General features: G+C 44.8%; 1 protein-coding gene across 2 annotated transcripts in view; it reads right to left on the bottom strand.

Moving 5' to 3' along the window:
- Window positions 1–22,978, bottom strand: part of cntfr (ciliary neurotrophic factor receptor) — a 197,991-nt gene that overhangs the window by 74,415 nt on the left and 100,598 nt on the right. For both annotated transcript variants that reach the window (XM_079289292.1, XM_079289293.1), the window contains one exon: window positions 11,857–12,090. In XM_079289292.1, coding sequence (XP_079145418.1) covers window positions 11,857–12,090 — 234 coding nt within the window. The remainder of the gene's footprint in view (window positions 1–11,856; window positions 12,091–22,978) is intronic.

The raw sequence follows: 22,978 nt of genomic DNA, 5'->3' as shown, positions 1-22,978 counted from the left end.
CTAAGTATTCCTATATACCGTAGTTATTGTTTTCATCCATATTTTAGTGCCATCCCCATTTCTTTTATTTTTTTTAAACCTGACAGTCTTGTAAACACATCTTCATATTGCAAGGAAACCACACTCTTGCCTTCCACTGTACACTTCCCTCCTCTTTCTCCGTCTGTCCCTGTCCCCGCTTCTCTGTTTTCCCATGCCGTTGTGTTCTGTGAGTATATCCGTCCATTTAGCCACAGTCCGGGCTCACAGCTGCTTGGGCCCCAAGAGAGTGGACCAACAAGCTGGTGTAACTGAGACATCACCGGGTTGACAGCGCTGCTGCAGCTATGGTCTTGGTAGTTCTTGGGTCCTTACAAAACACAAGAATCCTTTATTTATTGCAGATAAATACAGTACATACTGCCAGTACAGCGACTGCTGATTCTGTTACTGCTACTAGACCTAATTCATATGCTAAGTGTATACAAACTGTCTGAATCAACACTTTTTATTGACACGATATTAGCCGTTTCTTGGACTGAAAAATGCCACCAAAGACGTTTCTGTCTGTTCCGATAGAGGCTTGGTGCAGCAGAATAACTTCCCGAGGCACATCTTAGGGGCCCTGTATATTATCATCAGCCGAATACATCAGTGAGTGAGTGGGAAACAATCTGCTCTTGGAAGCGCAGATTAGTTTGCTGCATCAAATAGAGAAGCCTGAAGAGACTAAATGGAGAAGTCACTTTTATCTTGAAGCGTGAAATTACATTAGGGCCTACTCCATTACACACACATATAAGGATATATGAGGGGGAAAAAAAGTATCTACACTATATATATATATATATATATATATATATATATAGTGAGCAGGGACACATATGCATGTGATATCATGCCGTGAGTCTACATACACAGCCTCACATTCGTTTTTTTGCATTCAACACATTCATTTCCTTCCTCACTCTCTCATTTGTTTACTCTTTATTTATTTTCATCAACACATTGTATATGTGTTGATATATATATATATTATATTACATATAAAAAACCCTTGGTTGATATTGCGTGTGTTCAGCTTCTGAATGTCTGCTCTTCGATGCTTTTAGATGTTCCCGTACTGCAGGCACTGGCGCTCTTAAAAAAAAATCTTGTTTACTTTGTTGAAGTTTATTTTAAAGTCATTCTTCTTCTTGCAGCCTTTTTTTGCTGCATCTCTCCAATTCTAATATCTGCACACAACACAACACCCGCCCTTACATATAGTGATCATAATAAACAATCGATCATACGCCTGCAATTCATGATCCAGTGGGATTCATCACTAGGCACACCTGGGTAAGAGCAGAGTTTGGTGCATCTGGAGTTGACTATTTTTTTTTTCTCTTTGCAGAAAAACAAGAGACAATATAAGAGCAATTTAAGAGAACGTGGCTTCATGAAGCCCGTTGACTCTCTCGGTCACACCCTCTGTTTGTGGCACACACACACACACACCTCAGGTTTGTTACACTCTCTATGTGTGTGTGTTGGTCTCAGCTGAGAGCAAATGGATGCTTACTAACTGCTGTTAAGCAGCAATGGAAACCTAAATAATAAAGAGGAAACCTCTTCTTTTACTCTGATGGAAATGTACAACGAAGATAAGACTGTCATTTATGAAATATGAAGAACGAAATAAGATATTGTCCATCTTTATAAAACAGAAAAATCTCTATATGAGACTTCATATTTTATGTAAAACTCGCCAAGGGCTGAGGTGGATTTTAAACTTTCATAATGCTGATGTGTGACGATCTATTTTTGATGAGTTCCCCTGAAATGTGACACTGAATACCTGATTGGTTTCAGGAGATGAGGTTATTAGAAGTGATATATCCACTGATGATGATGTGAACCGGGCATGAACCCGGTTTTCACTTCATTCTCCAAAACACTGATTGGCTCACCAATGAGTTGTTCCCTGAGTGATTTGCTTTACGATGTACATAGCTTTACTTAAGTAAGTCTCTGCCTACACTGTTTTTTAGACGGCAGCACATTTAAACAGGTGGCTGTGGAAGATTATAGAAGATGTAGCAAAGGAACTGCGACAAAAATGATGACTATTCATGCAATACATCAGTTAAGAAATAGCTTCTGAATATTATATTTTGGCTCAGGATTATGTGTATGATCAATGGGGAAATCTCCAGTCAGACATTCAGGGAATTAAAATCCCCAAAAAGATGAGGCAGTGGACAGTTTCTGCACCTGTGCGTTGACAACAAGCTTTGGTAGAGTTTAGCTTTGTGGTTTGGGACGCATTAAAGAGAATGGATGCGACAGGGCTGGCTGAGAGGGGTCAGCAGGAGTAGAGAGTTTCACCTCTCAAGATATTTCACATTTCAATCTCTTTGTGCGGGAAAATACACACATACAAGTGCGCACGCTCCCAATGAGCATGTTTTATGGATATCCGACCATTCCTCAGTTGCTTGACGTCAATGGAGCAAACAGCTCAACCTCACTGCTGGACACTGAGCCAGGGGGAATACTTTCTGGTAAAAGTCCCTATTTCCCCCCCGTCTCTCTCAATCCCTCTCTCTCACACACACACACACACACACACACACACACACGACCGTAAAAGGGCCGAGACAGCCCAGAAATGTCTATTTCACTGGACACTAGTCAAGAGGGAACAGGCCTTTACCTTCTTGGCACAAACACAAAACACACAGTGACAGCCACAGCCACACACACACACACACACACACACACACACACACACACACACACACGTATACACACAGATATGCAGCTGCAAATCTTGGCATAAACAAAGATGCGCGTCAGACACCCGCAAAGGCAGAGTGACAAATTAACATGGAGCATAAACAAAAAGGCACCCGCAAGCAGCAACACCTACATACGCAGCCCACAGACAAACCGAAGACATTTCTGTTTTGCTGCACATCAACTGGAGGAAAGCGGAGCGAACAGAGGAGACAGGATAATAACACAGTCAGTACATTTATTTCACTACCTCTGGACGAGTAATTAGAGTGAGAAAGGGAGAGAGACACTGGGGAAAAAGAGACGCAGAGAGAGAGAGAGAGAGAGAGAGACAGAGAGAGACAGAGAGAGAGAGAGAGATCACTTCAATTTATACATCATTTCTTCTTTTTATCAAGAGCTTGATCAAAATGCACTTTTTGATCAATCAAAGATAACCAAGTTAATTTATTCATCCCAGGACCCTTTATAAATCTGTTCATGCCATGATGAGTCATCCATGAAGAATGGAGCAGGGTGTCTAAATATAAGGGATGGAGGAAAAACACCATTACAGCATAGCATGGCGGTATTATGGGTGTCAATATATTTAATCGATACACGGCCGGCAAGTATAGTTTTTTGATTATATAAACTGTGGAGTTTTTTGTGGTGCAGTCATGGTTAAAGTCAGTGGCATCGGCAGAAAGTTGGTCACAACAGAGGTGGAGTGTTGGTCAGTCTGTCTGCTTGACTGACGAACCCATTGTGCTGCAATGAAAAAAGATTGATTGAAGTGAAATGAACCCGAGTGGCAATCTTATCTTATGAGATGAAACAGATGTTGACAAACTGCAAAACTTGCAGTTGAAAAAAGGTCATAAATCTAAACATATCGCATTACACGTTATCGCAATGAGATTGCAGCGTGACATAAGTATCGTGATTGCATCGTATCGTCTTTCACAATCCCAGCAGATATAAGAGGAAGAAAGGGACAGGGGAGAGCAACATTATAGTGCTGTATCGTTAGTTTAGAGAGGAGAAGAATAATGTCGAGGGGAGGACGGGAACGGGTTTAGGGATGGGTCAACTGTGATTGGATAGACGGAGGAAAGGAGTAAGACGGTGTGGGATTAGCAAATGCAAGCAAAGAGGGTTTAGGACAGCAACAGCACACCCATCTTACACTGCCAATTACCAGATATGCTTCCACGGTTTTGTTCCATGCAGAGCATTAGAGTGGAACGGAGCTGGAGCATTGCAAATTTAATTGGAGCAAGGAGCAGCATTTTAGAAGACTAGAAGTGATGCTCCAGCTGCTCAAGTTCAGCCGCTAACGTTTGCTCCAATTGGCTTTAAAGCCACCGAAAAACAAAACCATGAGCCTCCTGTTTTTGATACGGATGTGTGCTTTGCCCAGAATGCTCCAGTTTCACCAACTTCGGTCTTGTATGGCAACCCAATCTGCATAGGTTACTATATTTTACCATGTGTATTGAACCCATTTGCCAATTAACTGTGCTGGCGTGTTTTCTTATAGTTTCAACTAGCAAAGCCATCACTCGACCATGTTTTTAAAATAATAGGAAGTAGAGCACCTATTTAATTTTTTCTCATCACCACATGCACAATTTCATTTTTTTTTGGGCTAAATCCTCACAAAGATCCTGAATCCTGCTTTCTACCTGCACTATTTCCTGTGTTAGGCTCCCGTTGCTTCAGCTTCACCCTGTTTTGCATTTGCAGCTTTCTCTTCTTCATCTGACCAATCTGTGTTTTTCACGCAGAAGCTTGAACTCAGTTTTTTTTTTTTTTTTTTTATTTGTTCTGTTTTTTATGTTTTATTTGTTACATGTTCAAAATAAAACACACACACACACACACACATATATATATATATGATTTGCAAATGAATCAATCAAACAGCTTTCTATACCGTATAAGATAATAACTTTTCTTGTAGAATGATACCTTTCTACTGTGAATCATTTCTTCAAACTGTAACCTCAGCAGGCCAGAGTACAATGCAGTCATGAGACTGACTGATTAGCATTCAGCTGTTTGTGCTTCCCTGCGCTGGAGATGGAGCTTATCGCTGCGCGGTACATACCGATGGGCATTCTATCCAGTGAGGACAGCAGGGGCACACTGGAGTGTAAAGTCACAGCGTGCCACTTTCACAGGAAGCTTACGTACACCAAAGTACAGAGAGAGGGAGACGACATGAAAAGGAGAAAGTAATGGGTGCTATGCGATGGACTAGAGGGCGGTATAAGAGGATTATTGGAGGAGACAGACAGACATGGAATGAGATAGAAAACCAAGGGATCGGTCTATAATCTTAAGATATGAGAAGAGAAAAAGTAGTAGCAGTCAGGGGCGGGGCAATGATGCAAGGGTAAGAGTGATGGGTGAGAGTGATGGTGTTGTGGAGGGGAAAAAAAAGAAGAAAAAGAAATATCACAAAAGACGGCCTTGGCTGACCTTTAAAGCCTTTGGAATTCAACTGAGGTACAACTACATACTTACTTACATACTTTTAAATTATGGATCAGAAAAACACCTTACTTTATAAAGAGAAAACAGTCAAAAGTATATTTCCGAGGCCTTGACGCTGCTCAGGATATTTGCCACACCATCTCCTCTTTGACACAGCAGCATGGAGAGAGAGGGGGTAAACAATCTGTGCTGCCAGATTACTCCTGATGCCCAACGGACAAAAAGAGGCCAAAGCACACAAAGACTGGGTTTTTGTTTTGTTTGTTTTTTAATATGTTTGAGTTCCTCTCATGGCTTCCCATTGACTTCTTAAAGCGGGTCCATTCTCCCATTTGTTATGGTTGTCTGCTACAATAAAGTGATGGGAGTTGCTGTTGTGCAGCAAATAGAGCAAGCAAATGGAGAGGCAAGAAATTGGGCGATATGGAGCGGAATAAAAAGAGGAGAAAGCGAGACGACGGGAAAGAAATGCAGCGGCAGTGACGCTTAGGATGCATGTTCAGATGTTGAGTATGACACGATTAAATACAGAAGACAGTGAGGACACATGGCGGAGGAATATTATTTTGACATTTGTTTTCCTGTTCCAAGCGGTTACTGAACATAAAATTAGACAGCTGTGTTGTGGCTCAATTTATGCTGAGGATTAAAATTCTCATCCGCAACAGTCCAGTTTATGGTTTATTGATTTCTGCATGAAAGTCCTATTTCGTTTTGAGAAGTCAGGGGTCAGTGAGAGTACAATACCTCTGGAGCAGCAGAGAGTCCAGGTTGTGCTTAAGGGCACTTGGCGGAACGACAGTCTTGTAAAAATCCCTTAAAAAAATGAACTTTTAAACATTCTACAGATCAATGTCTTAGCAGTTGCCGCCTTTCTCTGGATAAAAGAAGCAACATGTGTGTTCAGTTTCCATCCATTCTTAAAAAAATCAGAAACCTTATGTGACAGGTTATCATTAAGATTTACTTTCATGCTTTAAATGGCTATTTCAGAAGAAATAATTATTTATAAAATCATAAGTATTTGCCCATCCTCCATTTGAGTATTTAAGACTTTAAATGATTTATTCCACAACGCTCCAGGAAGCTGGGCTGCTTCTCTTGCTGACGGCAACGAAACCCGAGAGACCAGTCGAGGTTGACAACCTGTTGAATTAAATTCGAAAGCCGTGTCAATCCTCCGTGCAGGTATTTGCTATTTATTATGATAGACCGAAGTACTGGGACGAGCAAGGAGAGTAATTAAAATGGAAGTTGAGTAGCTTTAGCGGTGCCCTAACATGTGGGGGCCAAATACTTCCTGGTTTGAACAGGAAGTCCCAGAGGAGATGGAGCTCTATGTGTTCAACCTCCTCCATAGCGATCTGTCTGCAAGGAGACAAGACAATTCCATTACCCAGCCATGTAGCACGGGTCCCCTGAGTGTGTGTATGTGGGGATACACATAAAAACAAGCTGCCCACTGAAAGGAAATAGATACCAATTGGAATGTGTGTGTGTGTGTGTGTGGAGATAAGTTGCCTGAGGGTAAGAGATGCACATCAATCTAACAAAAGAACTCACTCGTCCTCTAACTCATCCTTAGTGAGGCTGAAGGCAACCAAAGTGTGTGTGTGTGTGTGTGTGCGTGTTTTGTGGTCTTACATTTGGGGGTAAACATTTGATTAAACCAGCTGAGCAGGAATGGATTCATCAGGTTTGACCTTCATTAGTGGACCCGCTTTCACTTTACTCATATCCTTGGGTTTAGATTAAGGCGGGGTATCGGCTAAAATGAATGTCGGTGCAAGGCTGAGAGTGAATATCTGTCACATGTAAGCTAAGCTATTCCAATATTTACCTTACTTTAAGAGACTTTTTCTTTTTTAATTTTCACTTAACAAAAAACAACTTCATATTTGGAATGTTGTCGAGATAAGAACACAAAATAGTCTGAAAGCACCAATATTACAACGATTTTGGTACTTGGCGGTTTTTAACAAGCCATGCTAAAGTAAAAAATGTCCAATAAAGCTGTCTTTCTTGTCAATTTGACAACGTTGCCCACAAGGCCTAATGCGCACGAGACACTGATTGATACCACAAAACAGAGTGGCAAAATCTCAGATGGTACACGAATGTTTTTCCTCTCAAGCTGTATATCTGCTGGTGATTCATACTGTAAACATAACAGTATTATTTAGACACTTGTTAGATTGAGAGAGAAAGACAGAGACTGACAGACTGCAGACAAAGACTAGAAAGCCAAATGGACTTGGCCTGACAACCCCTACCCATGACCACGACACTGCCGGTTAGGACTTGCGTGTTATCATTTGTAGAAAAAGTCTACACCGCAACCCAGTTTACATAATGGCACCGCTGGGATCTGAGAGCGACTCAGAATGGATTTGTTTACAACAATGAGTCAATGCCAAACCGAGAGGAAGAGCACCCCTTTTCTTGTGCGGTGATTTATGGGCCAAAATCATGACGAAGCAGACGCCACCCTTGCTTATAATGTAAGTGTTTTTCTTCATTATAAATGCTGAAAACCGTGTCATGACGGTGACGGGCCTTCTGGGACTAGGGTGCCCTTTTTGTCCCTTGAATAATCTGTCAGAAAAAATATATAAATTTTGTCCATCGTGTGATGACAGTTAATAAGAAAAGGACTTTAGTGACGGTGTGAGCTGTAAATCATGTGTCAGTGAACTAACTTTATCAGGTCCGCTAGCCGACGGGCTGTTCACTGGCAGCCGGTCGTCGTGCAGGCTGACGGTGCGACAGGTCACCCGGGTCACCGGCTGGAGATATGAACCACTGCAGCTGATGTTGTGTTTGCTGGGAGGCTAAATAACTGGCTGGGTGCAGCCCCATGTTGGCTCGCTATAAATTGTGTTTGGCTGACGGCCACTGAAGACAGCAATACACAGAAGAACGGACGGAGCCAGAAAAGGGCAGCGCAGCAATAACTTCCCCCTTTTTGACAGCAAAGGAAAAGGGATGTTGTATTTCACCGAAGAGCTTTCGAGTTTTACGACCTCTTACTTATTCAATTATAATGAACATTTACTGTCCGTGCCATTTCATTTTTCTATGGTGGTCTGTCACTTTCTATCTCTCTATCATTGTACAACACTACTGTTTTAGACGATCGTGTCTAGAGATGTCCTCCAGCACTCTGGTGCTGGTGTGTGTCTCTCATCCCTTACAGATGAGATAGCCACCTTTTTTTAACCCCCGCAGTGCAGTAACGTCACAGACACAAGTCCTCTCTTCTATCCGTCAGCATACACAAGCACACAATACCGTATTCATGTATATTTGTGTAGTTTCTTGACAGTAATTGTAGCTTTGTACGACTCCAAAGTGACAGGGAAAATATAAACGCCCTGCAGCTATGTACAGTGGTGAAATAATGCAAAGTGGAGAAGAAACAGACAGCGGCACTAAACTTTCCCAAGTCAAGACGGGCGCGAAACGCGGCCTCCTCGTGCTGACATTATGTCGACGCACTCCTGGAGGAAGATCATATAAAAGCTCCATAAAACTGGCGCGAAGGTGGAGCAAGCACACGTACACACAGACGGGGGTCGCAGTATGACGTCCTCCGGTCTTAATGCAAACCAGTGTAAACACACAGCCGACAGATGCCGCCACAAAACTAGAAGCCTAAACACAGAGGGGGCAGAGGGAGATGGGGGGCGTACGGGAGGATCTGGAGACGGACACTCAGAGAGTGAGACGCAAAGATGATGGAGAAAGACAGGCAGGAGGGAAGGAATGGACGAGATGGCGGTGCGTAAAACGCAACGGAGACAAACACCGAGTAGGATGAGAAGGTCAAAAAGTTTGAGGTGAAAAGAGACAAAGGGCGAAGGAGAACATATAAAAAATAATAATAATAAAATGGCGCAGACAGATGGCTCTGTGCTGTTCTCCTGAGAACACTTACATCCGTGTAAAACACAACAAGCCCCCGGTGTGCACAATAAACACTGCATAAAATCAAAGTATCATCATGATGGTAATCACGACAAGTGTAGCCTGTCATGATGTCGTTAGCGCCGTGTCTGCGTGAGACTTTAAAGTTTTGCAGGCGACAGTTAACATCATGAAAAAGCAGATAAAAATAGAGAGAGGGAGAGAGAGAGAGAGAGAGAGAGAGAGAGAGAAAACAAAGGAACAAATGAGAAAAGTACAGAAGTGGTAGAAAAAAAAAAGCTGATTGAAAAAGCCATAAGGGATGAAGATGCAGAATTGCCACAGTATGTGCCTCGCATAAAATCACGATATCCACTGTGAGGATAACTTGCGATTGACCCCTGATGAATCGCTCCACAGTGTAACTATCTCTCTCTATCTCTAACACACACTGTTTGGGAACACCAAAGTGTCATTATGATGCAGAAAATGGCCGCTGTTGTAAAAAGGAGTGTATGCGCACAGACGCAGTAGCTCGCAGACAGACATGAGGTATACATCTCTGCCTCTCTCTCTCTTACACACACACATACACACACTTTCTCGCCTGTTTACGCATTGCATCATTCACCCTGCTGACATAACCTACCATGACATGAAACTCTAATTAATTCAGTATTATTTCAGCATTCAGTAATTCATCATCGGCGATATGATTAACCAAACTGTCACACTCCCGTACAGTCTCATTCATCAAACATTTGCATGGGAATGTTGCGTCCAACTTGGGCCCGGGATACAATCTCGATGGGCGGTGCGCTCGGCTTTCTATCGGCCCTGCTGATAAGTGGGAGGAGTCACACAGGTGTGGTTTCCTGTTTCGCCAATGGGGATGCATTCCGACCACTTTTTTCGCCTTGTCCCCATGCTGTTTTGCTTAATTTCTTGCATTGAATTACACCGTGGTGACATTTTTAACGCAGCTCAGTCAGGGCAACCAGTCTACCTTTTCTTTCAATCTACCTCTGTCCGATTTGGACCAGAGGGGGACTTTAGAGTGCAACGGTGTCAAAAATAAGAAATCTGGTATGGGCTCCGATTTACCAATGCCACGGGAATGATGAATGACGGGGTTTCTACGGCAATGTATCAAAATGTGTCACTTTTGGCACTGTTTTGAAGTGGTCTGCCATGACTGATGCCAAAAAAATGTATCTAATTTCACCTGCTATCCAGCTAGCCAGCTGCAGCGCCATTCCTGCAGGAATTCAATTCAAACCGTTGCCCATTCCTTATATTAGCAAACAGACACAAATGGAGGGAAATGGAGCGCGATCGCTTGTATGCGAGGAGCTGCTGGCCAGCAGAGATAATGCAGAAGTGCATCCCTCTCTTTTGCCCCCTGCTACAATGAGAAAGCATGGATTTGCTATTGACTAGAACATGTTTTTCCTCAAATCTGTCATTTCAGAATCGACACAGGCATCAAACATGGAGCATTGATGCAGTGACAGATGTACGCCAACAGCTAAACTGAAAAGAAGGCAGATTAGAGGAGCTGGCACAATAAATCTCAGGTACTAATGGATGCAATATAAAGAAATTGAAAACACACTCATTTTGGTTTTCCCTTGGATAAAACCATCGCTACATATTTGACTATATCCAGTGGAGTCCTTTGGAGAACAAGTTGTAATTTAAATAAGAATCGCTTATATTAAGTAACCATGCAGAATCAAGTGTTAAACGAAAAAGTTAATTCACGCATGAATACAGATTTTTAGCTAAATACCATATTTAATAAAGATATTTTTCATTCCAAGCCTTGATCCTCAAGGCTACTTGTCATTGACAAGTCGATCCTATTTCAACAGCATCATTCTGCTCAAGCACATTGTATGAACCTCTACCATCAGAATAATGGATCTCAAAGGAAGCCAATGCCAGCGAGACACGCTGTTAAACTGACGCCCATTTAGCTTTTGGATGATTATTAAAATTTACTGCCATAGCTGCAAAAATGCCCAAATGTCATTTTAACAACTAGTCATTAGCTTGTCAGCCCGGCAGCGGCTCCTACTGTAAGAACTGTTATCATCATGTTCAGCCCTTCAAATATTATAACTCACTATTAAAAGTTAGGCTGTTGATATTTCATACTGTCAAATTCAATGAATGCCACTTTTCACACCAGTGGTGTGGTCCCCGCCCTTTCACCTCTCAGCCAATCACATGCCCCACCGTCTCTCTATACAGCAAGCTCAACAGCTGCTGCGGATTTGGCCCGTTCGCACCTGATTGACACGCTGATATTCTCGAAACCACCAGGTGACCAGCCGCCTGTTGCGCTAGCTGACCATACCTTCTACTGTGAGGTCAAGTGGAAGCGTATACAGCCAGCAGGGTAGCCATTACATCATGAGCAAAACATCTCCATGTTGCTTGAAGTCACAGCAAGTTCAGTTCCATGTGTACATCCATTGTTGTTGCCTTTGCTTTTGCACATATACACAGGCAGAAAATGTACAACACTCATTAATAAATCATGTTTTCCCTTTGGAGTGGTAATTGCATCATGGTCAGTGGCACCACGTTTTTCTCTCTCATTTCTATTCTGCTGCAATTACCCAGTTCCCCCTTTGGGATGATTAAAGATTCATCACATCTTATGTGAAATGACATTCGGCGGGCAATTGTCTGGGTACTTACTGCCGATGTGGAGGTAGATGGTGTCACGTCTCTCTCCGTGCGGGTTCTGAAAGCAGCTGTAGAGTCCGTTGTGGCCCAGGTCCACTTCGGTCAGCATCAGTCTGGGACCCTCCAGACGGTGCTGGGCTTTCACGTCTGTCCCGTTCACCTTCCATGACACCGATGCGTCATTGTCCAGGGAGCCGCACTGCATGGTTACATCACTGCCCATTCGCTCATACTGGTTCCTAGCAACTGGAAGCAAAGACAGAGGCAGAGGTTAAGTGTACGTGACGTCAACAGCTCATAAGTCAGATATCTGTGTGGGTGCGTCACTGCCCTATGTGCATTCTGACCGAGCAGATGAGAGCAGAGGGTAAAAAAACAAAACCTTTATAACTATATCAGCACATACAACAAGCAATATATGCTGTGTGGGGATAAGTCTACTTTGGATAATTTTGGGAATAAAAAGATTCATATTCTGTTCCACACTGTGCCTGATTTGGTTTTGTAGAATTTAGAAAAAAGTCTTGTGTTGCCCACGTGGCCTTTATCCTTCTATGAATGACCTCACGGGCCGACACAGAAACAGTGCCTTTGTCCACGGGGTCAGAAAAGTTGTAGGGGCCGTGACCCCACCGAGGGGCTCAGGGATATATGTGGGCCCGATGGGAGTTGTAGCCAGGACACTGGGGTTAGTAGCCCTGCTCTGGTTAGAAGTCCCATGGGCCCTGTCATGACCACACGGAGCGAAGACCTCAGATTAACGCTGAAACACTGAGGATCAACAGCACAACAACAAACAACAATACAATATCTATCCCCATCTCAGGAAAAGCCCTCGTCTATGAAGAGAAGACAAAAAGAAAAGAGTGCCCCCGCTGGCCTGGGATCGGATGCTGTCTAGATCCTTGTCTTACCCTGATGTCTCTCTCCTTGTCTTCCCCTTTATCCGTCTGGCCTCTCATTTTGCAGTTTATTTTCTTGATCGAGCTTCTTCCCTCTGTCGATCTAACGCAGCTGGTACGGATGTCAAACGTAGTGTTCCATGTATATTTCATGTCCCATAACGGGGTCATCTATATTTAATAAGACAAGATCCCTGTCCCCATTCACATTAACCTGACACTGTTTGTTCTCTCTCCGTCTTCCTCTCTGTCTGTCGTTCAGCCCCCCCCCCTCTTCCTCCGCAACCCTCGTCTATCTGCTCTTGTATTTCTGCCCCCCCCCCACTGTCTGTCCACCCGCGTTATCTCCTCGCTCGCCATTTCCCCGAGTCCGTGCAAAATGCATGTGGCTAGAAATGCCCCTCTTCTTTGATCTCCTCTGTGGAGTCACTTTGAACGGATGTGTGACTTTATTTCCATAAAAAATAAAATAAAAAAAGTTATTAGCATCTCAGTAAAAACATGACTTTGATGTTCGCTTTGATGATTTTGTGCCCTTGTGCTTTATGTGACAAGTAAGTGGCGGGAGAAGAGAAGAGACACGTTCCTGCGTTACACATTGTAACGACACAAGTCGGCTTCTCACAAGTCGAGCTTGTGAGAAAATCATAATTCCACAGGGCAGAGTGTTATTACCTTGACTATGTTATCAAAGTGAGAGACTGTATGATTAAAAAGTTAGAAAAGGTGCCCGCCTAACCCGTCTTTCGGTGGCATTAAGCTGCTGGAGGAGAGTCCGACTGATGTTATGAGAAAGCAGGATGTATAAGCAGGAGCGTGCCCCCGGGAATATTTCTGCTGAAACGACCTTTTCGGAGCTTTTTCCTGTGAACGTCCATGAGAGTCTCAACACAGCGCTGATTCTTTGACCTCCTCTCTTGAGCCCCCCCCCCCCTCCCCATCCGGTGCCACATCCCATCCTCCTTATCTTCGCGGGGTTGCATCACTCCCTCTCTACGTCTGTCCCTTCAGATATCCATTCTTCTCTCTAGCCGTTGCTCCCTCTCCGTCTCCATCGCGTTTCATCTGTCCTCTCCCTTTAACTTCTTCTCGCCTTTCTCGCTGCGTCGTATCAAAGTTCAGCCCTCTCCTCCTCATCCTCTCACTCTGGCAGTCGGTCCCTATCTTTATCGCTCGTCCTCCTCCCCTGTCTCCTCACTCCCCTCCCTGCCATCTGCCCCCGACCCACATCCTGCTTTGAACTTCAAGTTCTCCAGCTCTCGTTTCTTTTCTTTTTACATATTTCTCTCATTTAGTTTTCTGCTGTGTTTTTGCCTCTTTGTGCTTTATTTTCACTCTCTCACTCCCATATTGTCAGCTTGTTTGAACTAAAAAAAAACAGGTTAAAAGCAATCAGCCCTTAGCCATGGCTGTCACTGATGTGGATGCATACAAATATTGAAGTCCAAAAGTTCCAAAAACATCTGGGCACACAAGTCAAAGAGGAATACATCGTGCATTTGTCCGGGGCTGATTCCAGCTGTATACTGACACAGCGTCGCTCATTGATTTGGTTTTTAATAGTTTCTGGACAACGATGGAGCTCTGTGGCTCAGAGAAAGAAGCTTTATCAGGCTCTGGCTGCACAGGGCAATACTCGATGAAAAGATCAATTCATCGTTGGTTTGGGTCTTTTCATGAGACTTGTTCACAATAAGAAAGATGCATAATATTACCAAGCTCATCCTTCAACTTAACAGCTCTGGTTTGGGTCAGGTACACGTGTGACTGCAAATTCAGGTGCCATCTCAGCTGTGGCAATCACTTGCTGTTACCTTCCATCTTTGCCTGTGTCTGTTCTCACCGGCTCCGTTTCCCTCATCCCGTTCTCCTTCTGTATCTCTCTCTCTCTCTCTGCTCACCTCTCCCTCTCCAATCTGCCCCCCCCCCGAAACTTCAGCATTCATGAGTGATCGGTATATCACCGATCACGGCGCAGATGCAAAATGCGCCTTGTAGCAACGGCGGAAACACAAGCAGGCACGATAATCAGTACACTCATGTGATCACTATGCACAGGCGATCGCACCACCCTGCATAATGTCCTCGTGCCTCATCCCCACGCGCACACACACACACACACACACACACACACACACACACACACACAAGCAGGCCTAATAACCATCATGACATTCAGCTCGAGTGCTATTGATCTCTTGCTAATAGACATGGCTTAGTAAGCAGCGTTGGAACACCGCTATTCCCAACCGAATGAGAATGATAATCATCTATGTCCGTCACAGAACTTCATTTTTACTATTTGTACTCATTATTTTACTTATTTATGTTGATGACAAGGGACGGGGCCCCCTCATGATTAAACATGTCTGTCACAACTTGAGTTTTGGGCACTGCAACGAAGAAGAAGCACGTCGTATCAGCGATCGTTTAAGGATTAAAGACGGATACACAACGACGGGAACACTGAAAAACTGCTGCAACTGACAGTTATCTCATGTGAGTCAAATCTGGTGTGGTCTGGTGTGTACTCAGGTGGGAAAAACAACAACAGGGAACACTGGGGCTCAGAGCGGCTACCAGGAAGAGTCAACTAGACCTTTGCCATTACAGGGAAGATGGACGTTGTATTCATAGTGGGATTATGCAGCGCACTGAGGGTGCTGTACTTCGTATGCAGCCCTGTGGTGTTTTCCCAGAGCAGATTCATTACCATAAAGAGACAACATAATGTCATGTTTTGAGGCCATTGGTGTTAAGACCTGCAGGACATCTAAAGCCCAGATCTCTGTCCGGAGGCAATATCCAGACAAATGAACATGCATCCACGTGATACCACGAGCACTATATGTAAGGGTCCGTGGCCTGCTTGCTAAACTGACATGAGTGATGGACACACTACAGACTTGCCAAAGTGAAGCATTTCAACTGTGCACACGAGAGGAAGAGTTGATGATGATGGTTTGAAGCAGAGAAGAACGTCTGTGAGATAGATCGAGGGAGATGGCGACACGACGCCGTGTTCTCTACGCTTTACGTGAACCGAGGGACGCTCGCAAATTCACTTCTTTATCCTTTTGTGCCCTGATTCACCGTAATTCAAGCAGAAAGATCAATTAAGGTCAAATTGTCATTAGCCAACTGTCAGAGAGGATATTCATGAGAACAAGTGGCCCCACTGTTTGATTAGCTGATTACACACCGCTGCAATTACTTGTTCAAACATCGAGTGCCACCGGGCACGACGCTGTCGTACCGTTCCACCGCAGCGTCATCATCACCAAACGTCGACTGATGAAGTGAGGACATTGACTTGGAGGAAGCGGTTAGCTTAAGGATTACTGAGCTGAAGGAGATGCAGTCATTTGATACAGCGCTGTAATGCACACGCACAGATACTTAAAAGAAACACATGTAGCATCAAGGCAAGCACATGACGTAGAACCTCGATGTTTGGCTGTTATTGACGATGATACGGGGATCGATTGTGTTGGTGAGATCTGGACTCCTGCATCTTTGCCATCTTGACATCGAGGACCACAATGTCAAACGATTTGGGACTTTATTAGAGTCATGCTTGACGTTTTTGCAGCTGTGTGTGTGTGCGCTTAAAGGCACTCCTCCTCAAAATGTCCAATAATACAAAAAAAAAGAAGCAAAAACCCCAGACGGAGCAGAATCGAAACCCGTCATGTGAAACGTTTCTGTAATGGTCTCATGGAAAGTTTTGAAAGGCACTGAATGAAAATGATACGGTCCAGCTGATGAGGGTGTTGGATCAGCAAACACACATATGGGTAATTTTAGGAATCAATAGCAGATGGTCTTATAAGCTGTTGTATGCATCCTTGTGTCTTCACCGTTTCACTGGTTTCACCACAAAGAGCTCGGTGTTTCGTTAAAGATCCTCTGAGTTTTGGAGCAGCAGCCGAGTAAAAACTGGGACAGTCTACCACAGCTGAACAGGCGGACAATCACACATATGACTATATAACCTATAACACAAATGCACACACATTCACAAACCTTGTGGACTAGATTAGAAAGTTGATGAATGTTAATTCTGGACAACCAGCTACGTGAGCCTGTGTGTGCGTTCATGCCTCTTCATTTGCTGCCTCTCAAATGTACAAGAGTGCTTCTGTTGCTTGCTGCATCTGTGACTTCACCGTGCGTGCCAGCATTAGTGTGTGTGTGTGTGTGTGTGTGTGTGTTCGAAGCGTGTGCTTGTGTAAAAAAAAAAAAAAGCTGTAAATTACGATCCGACTCCACAACAGCGCCGTGAAATGAAATTGAAGTTCAGCGCTGGCATCCTGATTTACCATCTCAAAGTGTTATATTCCCTGCGTTCCCGTGACAGTGCGTGCACGCGTGCACGAGTGTTCCAGCGTGAATGCGCGCGTGTAAGTGTGTCTGTGACAATGTGCTGTGGTTCTCCGTGTGCGAAGCCCCCTCCTCGTGGAAATCACTGGCATGTGCATATCCGACCGTGTCGCTTTCCAGCCGGGGCCGTAACTCACGAGCGCATTTATCAGTGAATCGCATTCGTATGCCTGAGGGCAGCCGTGCCTTTTGAAAGTCCAACAGTAAAATATTGGATTGGCTGACACACAGAGATGGAGCCCTGGGAGAATTATCCGTTTAGGATCACATTTATTTTTTTCACGTTGTGGCTGCACATAGAGATGCACATAGAGATTCTTGCAATTGCCATTAGAATCACTTAAAGAAGGCAGAGGAGCCTGCTTTTTCTATTTCGATAATCTGTCGAAAAAAAAAACTGCAGCTTTAAGGAGTCGCATTCGAAAACCAAACATTAGACACAAATCTTTTGTTCCCACCCCTACATTTCAGAAACACAAACTGTTTATTGTGTTAAAAACATATTATACATAAACAAATCAGTTAATACATTAAGAGATGCTACAACTAGGTTATAGGTAAGATAAATAGTGAATTACTGTCATGACGAGTACGTAGAATAGACACAATAATAATGGAATCCCACATGGGTTATTCATGTCTGAGTAGCTTGTTGCTCAGGGTTCCTGATCCGCCACCTTTCCTCCGGCTTTGGCCTTCGCCCGTCTTTCCATTGCCGTCTTTCCATTTCCATTGTCGTAAGCGCGGACACGCCGCTGTCGAGATTATTTCCAGAACCATTTGAAATCCTTAAGCTGTCTTAAACCGTACACATTCATTATTTCTCTGCAAATAATAGTTCACGAGCTGCTCCAAAGCAAAAGTTTGGTCTGAATTTGAAGAGAAAAGCTCTGGAGCTGAAATAATATCCTAATAACACTGGCGGAAGTCATCGGGTTAGTCTTTAATCATGTAGTTAAAAATGTTAACCAGAGAAAGGCCAAGAAATCAAAAAAAATCAAGAAGATCTTCGCATAAAGAGGGTTTACTTCCGTAGCCACTTCCCATGATTCATAGCAGGCTTCTTCTTATCGCAGTCTGCCTTTCGTCGGAAAATAGTTTTGTTATGAGACCAAGCCACGCGAAAGGTTAATACATTTCAAAGGTGGAAGTGGTCCCGCAACCCTGTCGGCTTCACGGAACGCTTATATACAGTGTTGTCCTTAAGATTGCTATCAATGTGCTGAGCAAACAAGGCAAAAGCAAGTCCTCTTTAAGCTACGAGTGAGTTCTACAGATAGTATCAAACAAACAAGTTGTCACGATCACTGTAAGATATACTGGCTTTGAGGAATAGAAGTTTGAACACATTCAAGTAGAGGGCTTTCATTTTCCACCTGGATATTTGACAAGAGACACCATACGAAGCAACTGGCTCGGACTTTACAAGAAAGAGGAGGGGCAGGCACTACCTTTCCCAACGGACTCCCATTGGCTATTTATTGCAGGCTGTGGACAGAACATGGACGCTGCTACGTGAGGTGTCGATCAAAAGGTCAGAGTGCAGCTGCCATTTTGTTACCAAGCCATTGGCAGTAACAGAGAACACTCGGACAATTAGCACATTTGCAATTTGAAATAATCCACCGGCGTATTTGTAAATATGTGTTTCGGTCTAAATATTTGACTGGACAGGATCCTGTGGACCTTTACCAATGTAACAGGACGGCATTTTTCAAATGTTATTGATCAGTGGATTACTGATGAGGCTTTATAGGTCATTTTGTTATTGGTTGTTTGCTTGTTGGTGGTCTGGCTGTTGTGGTTGTATCTTGATGTGGTTTGCATCAATCGAATCACAAGCGTTCCAAAGATATGTTGCATGAGTGACCAGTTCAAGAAAGCAGATAATGAGGCTCTCCCCAGTTCTACATCACGGTAATATAAATATAGGCATCATCATGGGGCTATTGTACAGGCTCTGTGACACGCTTCTCTATTTTCAGACATTTTATAGAATAAGCGATGAATTCATTTATTTAAAAGTATCTAGAGATGAATGACAACAGTCCTGACATGCAGCCCTGGTAATGCATGTATACTTTCCCCTGAAAGGGGAGGTCGAAACGTGTACATATTCTAGGTTGGGAGTCATTGCTCCCGTAGCTGTGCCTACAGCAGGGGTGTCAAACTCATTTTCACTCTGGGGCCACATCAGCATCACGGTCGCCCTCAAAGGGCCGGTTGTAAATGTAAGACGGTGTAAATGTAACTACGGTACTCCTAACATAGTTAGTTTAGTTTCCCGGGATATCTGTGACTTCCACAACACGTACTTCCAGTTGTGTGATTTCTCCTCCGCCATTGTTTCCTGTTGCTGGTGCGAAATGCATTCTGGGATATTTGTTCAAAGTTCAAAGTTCAAAGTTCAAAGTTCACTTTATTGTCAAAGTTTCCACATGTGTTATGCATACAGAAAATTCGAAATGCCGTTTCTCGCAGTCCCACAGTGTAATATAGACATGAACATATAACATATAATAGAATAAAATAGAATAAAGTTAAGAACATAAGGGCCTAGATAAAGGATTAACAAGTAGCAGCAGAGAATAAAAAGTGACTGGTGCTGGATGAGGGAAGGGTGTGTGAGGGGGGTATTTGTTCGTAGCAGCAGAGAATAAAAAATTTAAATAAATAAATAGAAAAAGTGACTGGTGCTGGATGAGGGAAGGGGTGTGAGGGGGAGTAGATGTCCTGGTATGTTCCATTTGAGGCAGTGGGGAAAGGTGGGTGAGGGGGAGGGTAGAGAGGTCAGGGGAGAGATGGCAGGGGGGGAGAGAGGGGGAGCGAGAGGAGAGAGGGAGGGAGAGAGTTCAGCATCCTGACCGCCTGGTGGAAGAAGCTGTTCCTCAGCCGGGTAGAGCTCGAACGGAGACTGCGGAACCTTCTCCCTGAAGGCAGGAGGCTGAAGAGGCTGTTGGAGGGGTGGGTGGGGTCACCCGCAATGCCGAGTGCTTTGCGGGTGAGGCGGGTGTTGTAAATGTCCTGTAGTGTAGGGAGTGAGACTCCGATGATCCTCTGGGCAGAGTTCACAATGCGCTGCAGGCTCTTGCGGTTGGAGGCGGTGCAGCTTCCGAACCACAGCGTGATGCAGCTGCTGAGGATGCTCTCAGTGGCGCCTCGGTAGAATGAGAGCATGATGGGGGTGGGGGCTCCTGCTCGCTTGAGCTTCCTGATGAAGTACAGGCGTTGCTGGGCCTTCTTTGCCAGTGCAGTGGTGTTGCTGTTCCAGGTGAGGTCATCTGTGATTGTCACACCCAGGAATTTGGTGCTGCTCACCTGTTCCACAGCAGCACCATTGATGGTCAGAGGGAGGGGGGGTTGGGAGTGGGTTCTCCTGAAGTCAACAACAATCTCCTTTGTTTTCCCCACATTGAGGAAGAGATTGTTATTTTGGCACCAACGGACCAGCTGGTTCACTTCCTTCCTGTAGTTAGTCTCATCGTTGTGGCTGATGAGACCTACCACGGTAGTGTCGTCAGCGAACTTCACGATGTGGTTGGAGCTGTAGTTGGGTTTACAGTCATGGGTCAGCAGGGTGAAGAGAAGGGGGCTGAGCACACAACCTTGGGGGGCCCCCGTACTCAGTGTTAGTGTGTTCGAAGTGTTGTTGTTGACCCGAACAGCTTGTGGTCTCTCTGTGAGGAAGTCCAACAACCAGTTGCAGAGAGAGGGGCTGAGGCCCAGGTCTGTAAGTTTACACACAAGCTGCTGGGGGATGATTGTATTGAATGCTGAGCTGAAATCTATGAACAGCATTCTGACGTAGGAGTTCTTAGTGTCCAGGTGTGTGAGGGCTGGGTGTAGAGCGGAGGAGATTGCATCCTCTGTGGACCGTTTAGTTCGGTAAGCAAACTGAAACGGGTCCAGGGAGGGAGGAAGGGTGGATTTGATCTGCTTCATGACCAGCCTTTCGAAACACTTCATGATGGTAGAAGTCAATGCGACGGGGCGGTAGTCGTTGAAGCAGGCTGGAGATGACTTCTTCGGCACAGGAATGATGGTGGTTTCCTTGAAGCACGTGGGAACAACAGCCTGGCTCAGGGAGGTGTTAAAGATGTCAGTGAGGACATCCGTGAGCTCCTCTGCGCAGTCCCTCAGCACACGACCAGGAATGTTGTCAGGTCCCGCAGCCTTGCGGGTATTAATCCTCAGCAGTGTGCTCCTCACACTGGCTGGGGACAGGGACAGAGCCTGGTCGTCGGTGGGGGGGGTGGTTTTCTGCGCAGGTGTGTTGTTCTGTGCTTCGAAGCGTGCAAAGAAGCCATTGAGGTTGTTAAGCAGGGAGGTGTGACTGTCACAGGTCTGTGGCGGTAGTTTGTAGTCCGTTATGGTCCTAATGCCCTGCCACAGGCTCCGTGAGTCCCTGCTGTCTTTGAAATGTCCTGTGATTTTCCTGGTGTACAGTCGTTTAGCTTTCCTGATGCCACGGCACAGGTCAGCCCTGGCTGCTCCCAGCCCAGCTGGGTCTCCAGCTCTGAAGGCGGTGTCGCGAGCCTTGAGCAGTGTGCGGACCTCCCCTGTCAGCCATGGCTTCTGGTTGGCTCGGATGGTGATGGCTCTGGTGGTAGTTACATCATCAATGCACTTGGTGATGTAACCTGTGACTGTCTCTGTGTATTCTTGAATGTTAATGTGATGGTTGTAGGTGGCTGCCTGCTTGAACATGTCCCAGTCTGTAGTACCAAAGCAGTCCTGAAGTGCAGCAGTACTGTCCTCTGGCCACACCCGTACCTGTTTTGAAACCGGTTTGGTAACCTTTACCCTTGCTCTGTAGGCCGGTTTCAGCAAGACAGTGAGGTGGTCGGAGAGGCCAATGTGGGGGAGGGGGGACGCCTTGTACGCTCCCTTGATCGATGTGTAGACTAGGTCTAATTTGTTGTTTTCCCTGGTTGGAAAATCAACATGCTGGTATATTTTAGGCAGAACAGTTTTTAGGTTAGCATGGTTGAAGTCTCCAGCAACGATGAGAATGCCGTCTGGGTGTGCTGTCTGTTGCTCACTGATGGCTCTGTAAAGTTCACTGAGTGCCTCCTCTCTGTCCTTGTTGTTGGGGCTCGGAGGTATATAAACAGCCACCAGTAGAATGGCTGAAAACTCCCTCGGCAGGTAAAAGGACGGCACTTTAAAACCATAAACTCCACCAGCGGGGAACAGTGTTGGTTAACAACAATAGCGTCTCGACACCAAGCATGACTGATGTAAACACACACACCGCCTGCCTGCGGGACTTTCCACGCTAACTATGTCTCTGTCTGCTCGGTAGCATGTTAGCTTGTCCAGTTGAATAGCGGAGTCCGGGATGTTGTGGTGGAGCCATGTTTCCGTGAACACGTAAACACAGCAGTCCCTCACCTCACGCTTGGTTCTGAGTAGCCGTATATTGTCCATCTTGTTGTCCAGTGAACGGACAACAAGTACAGACAAGTCACCTCCGATGCATCCCGGGTAAAATGGGCAGAGCGAGCCACATCCGGGCATTAGGGCCGTGCTTGGCTCGATGTGAACTTTGAATTGGAACAGTACTTGGGCTGAGACTGATGGCGTTTCAGTACAGAGAAGTACGCATGTTGAGAAACTTGTTGGAAATCCTCTTTATGGGCTGTTGCATCTCCTGTCCACCTGTTGTGATAGTTTTAATGTCGGAACACAGACAACATGCCATCTCATCACTTCGACTTTCTATCTCATAATTTCGACCATGGGGGTATTTTTATTTTCACATCTAACTTTAAATTTTTGTAAAAAAAAAAAAAAAAAAAAATATTATTATTTTTTTTTTGCTGGCGGATTCGTGGGCCACATAAAAA

Source organism: Melanostigma gelatinosum (genome assembly GCF_949748355.1).
Source record: "Melanostigma gelatinosum genome assembly, chromosome: 18".
NCBI lineage: Eukaryota > Metazoa > Chordata > Actinopteri > Perciformes > Zoarcidae > Melanostigma > Melanostigma gelatinosum.
Note: the sequence above shows the minus strand (reverse complement) of the source record. Positions and strands in the feature narration are given on the sequence as shown.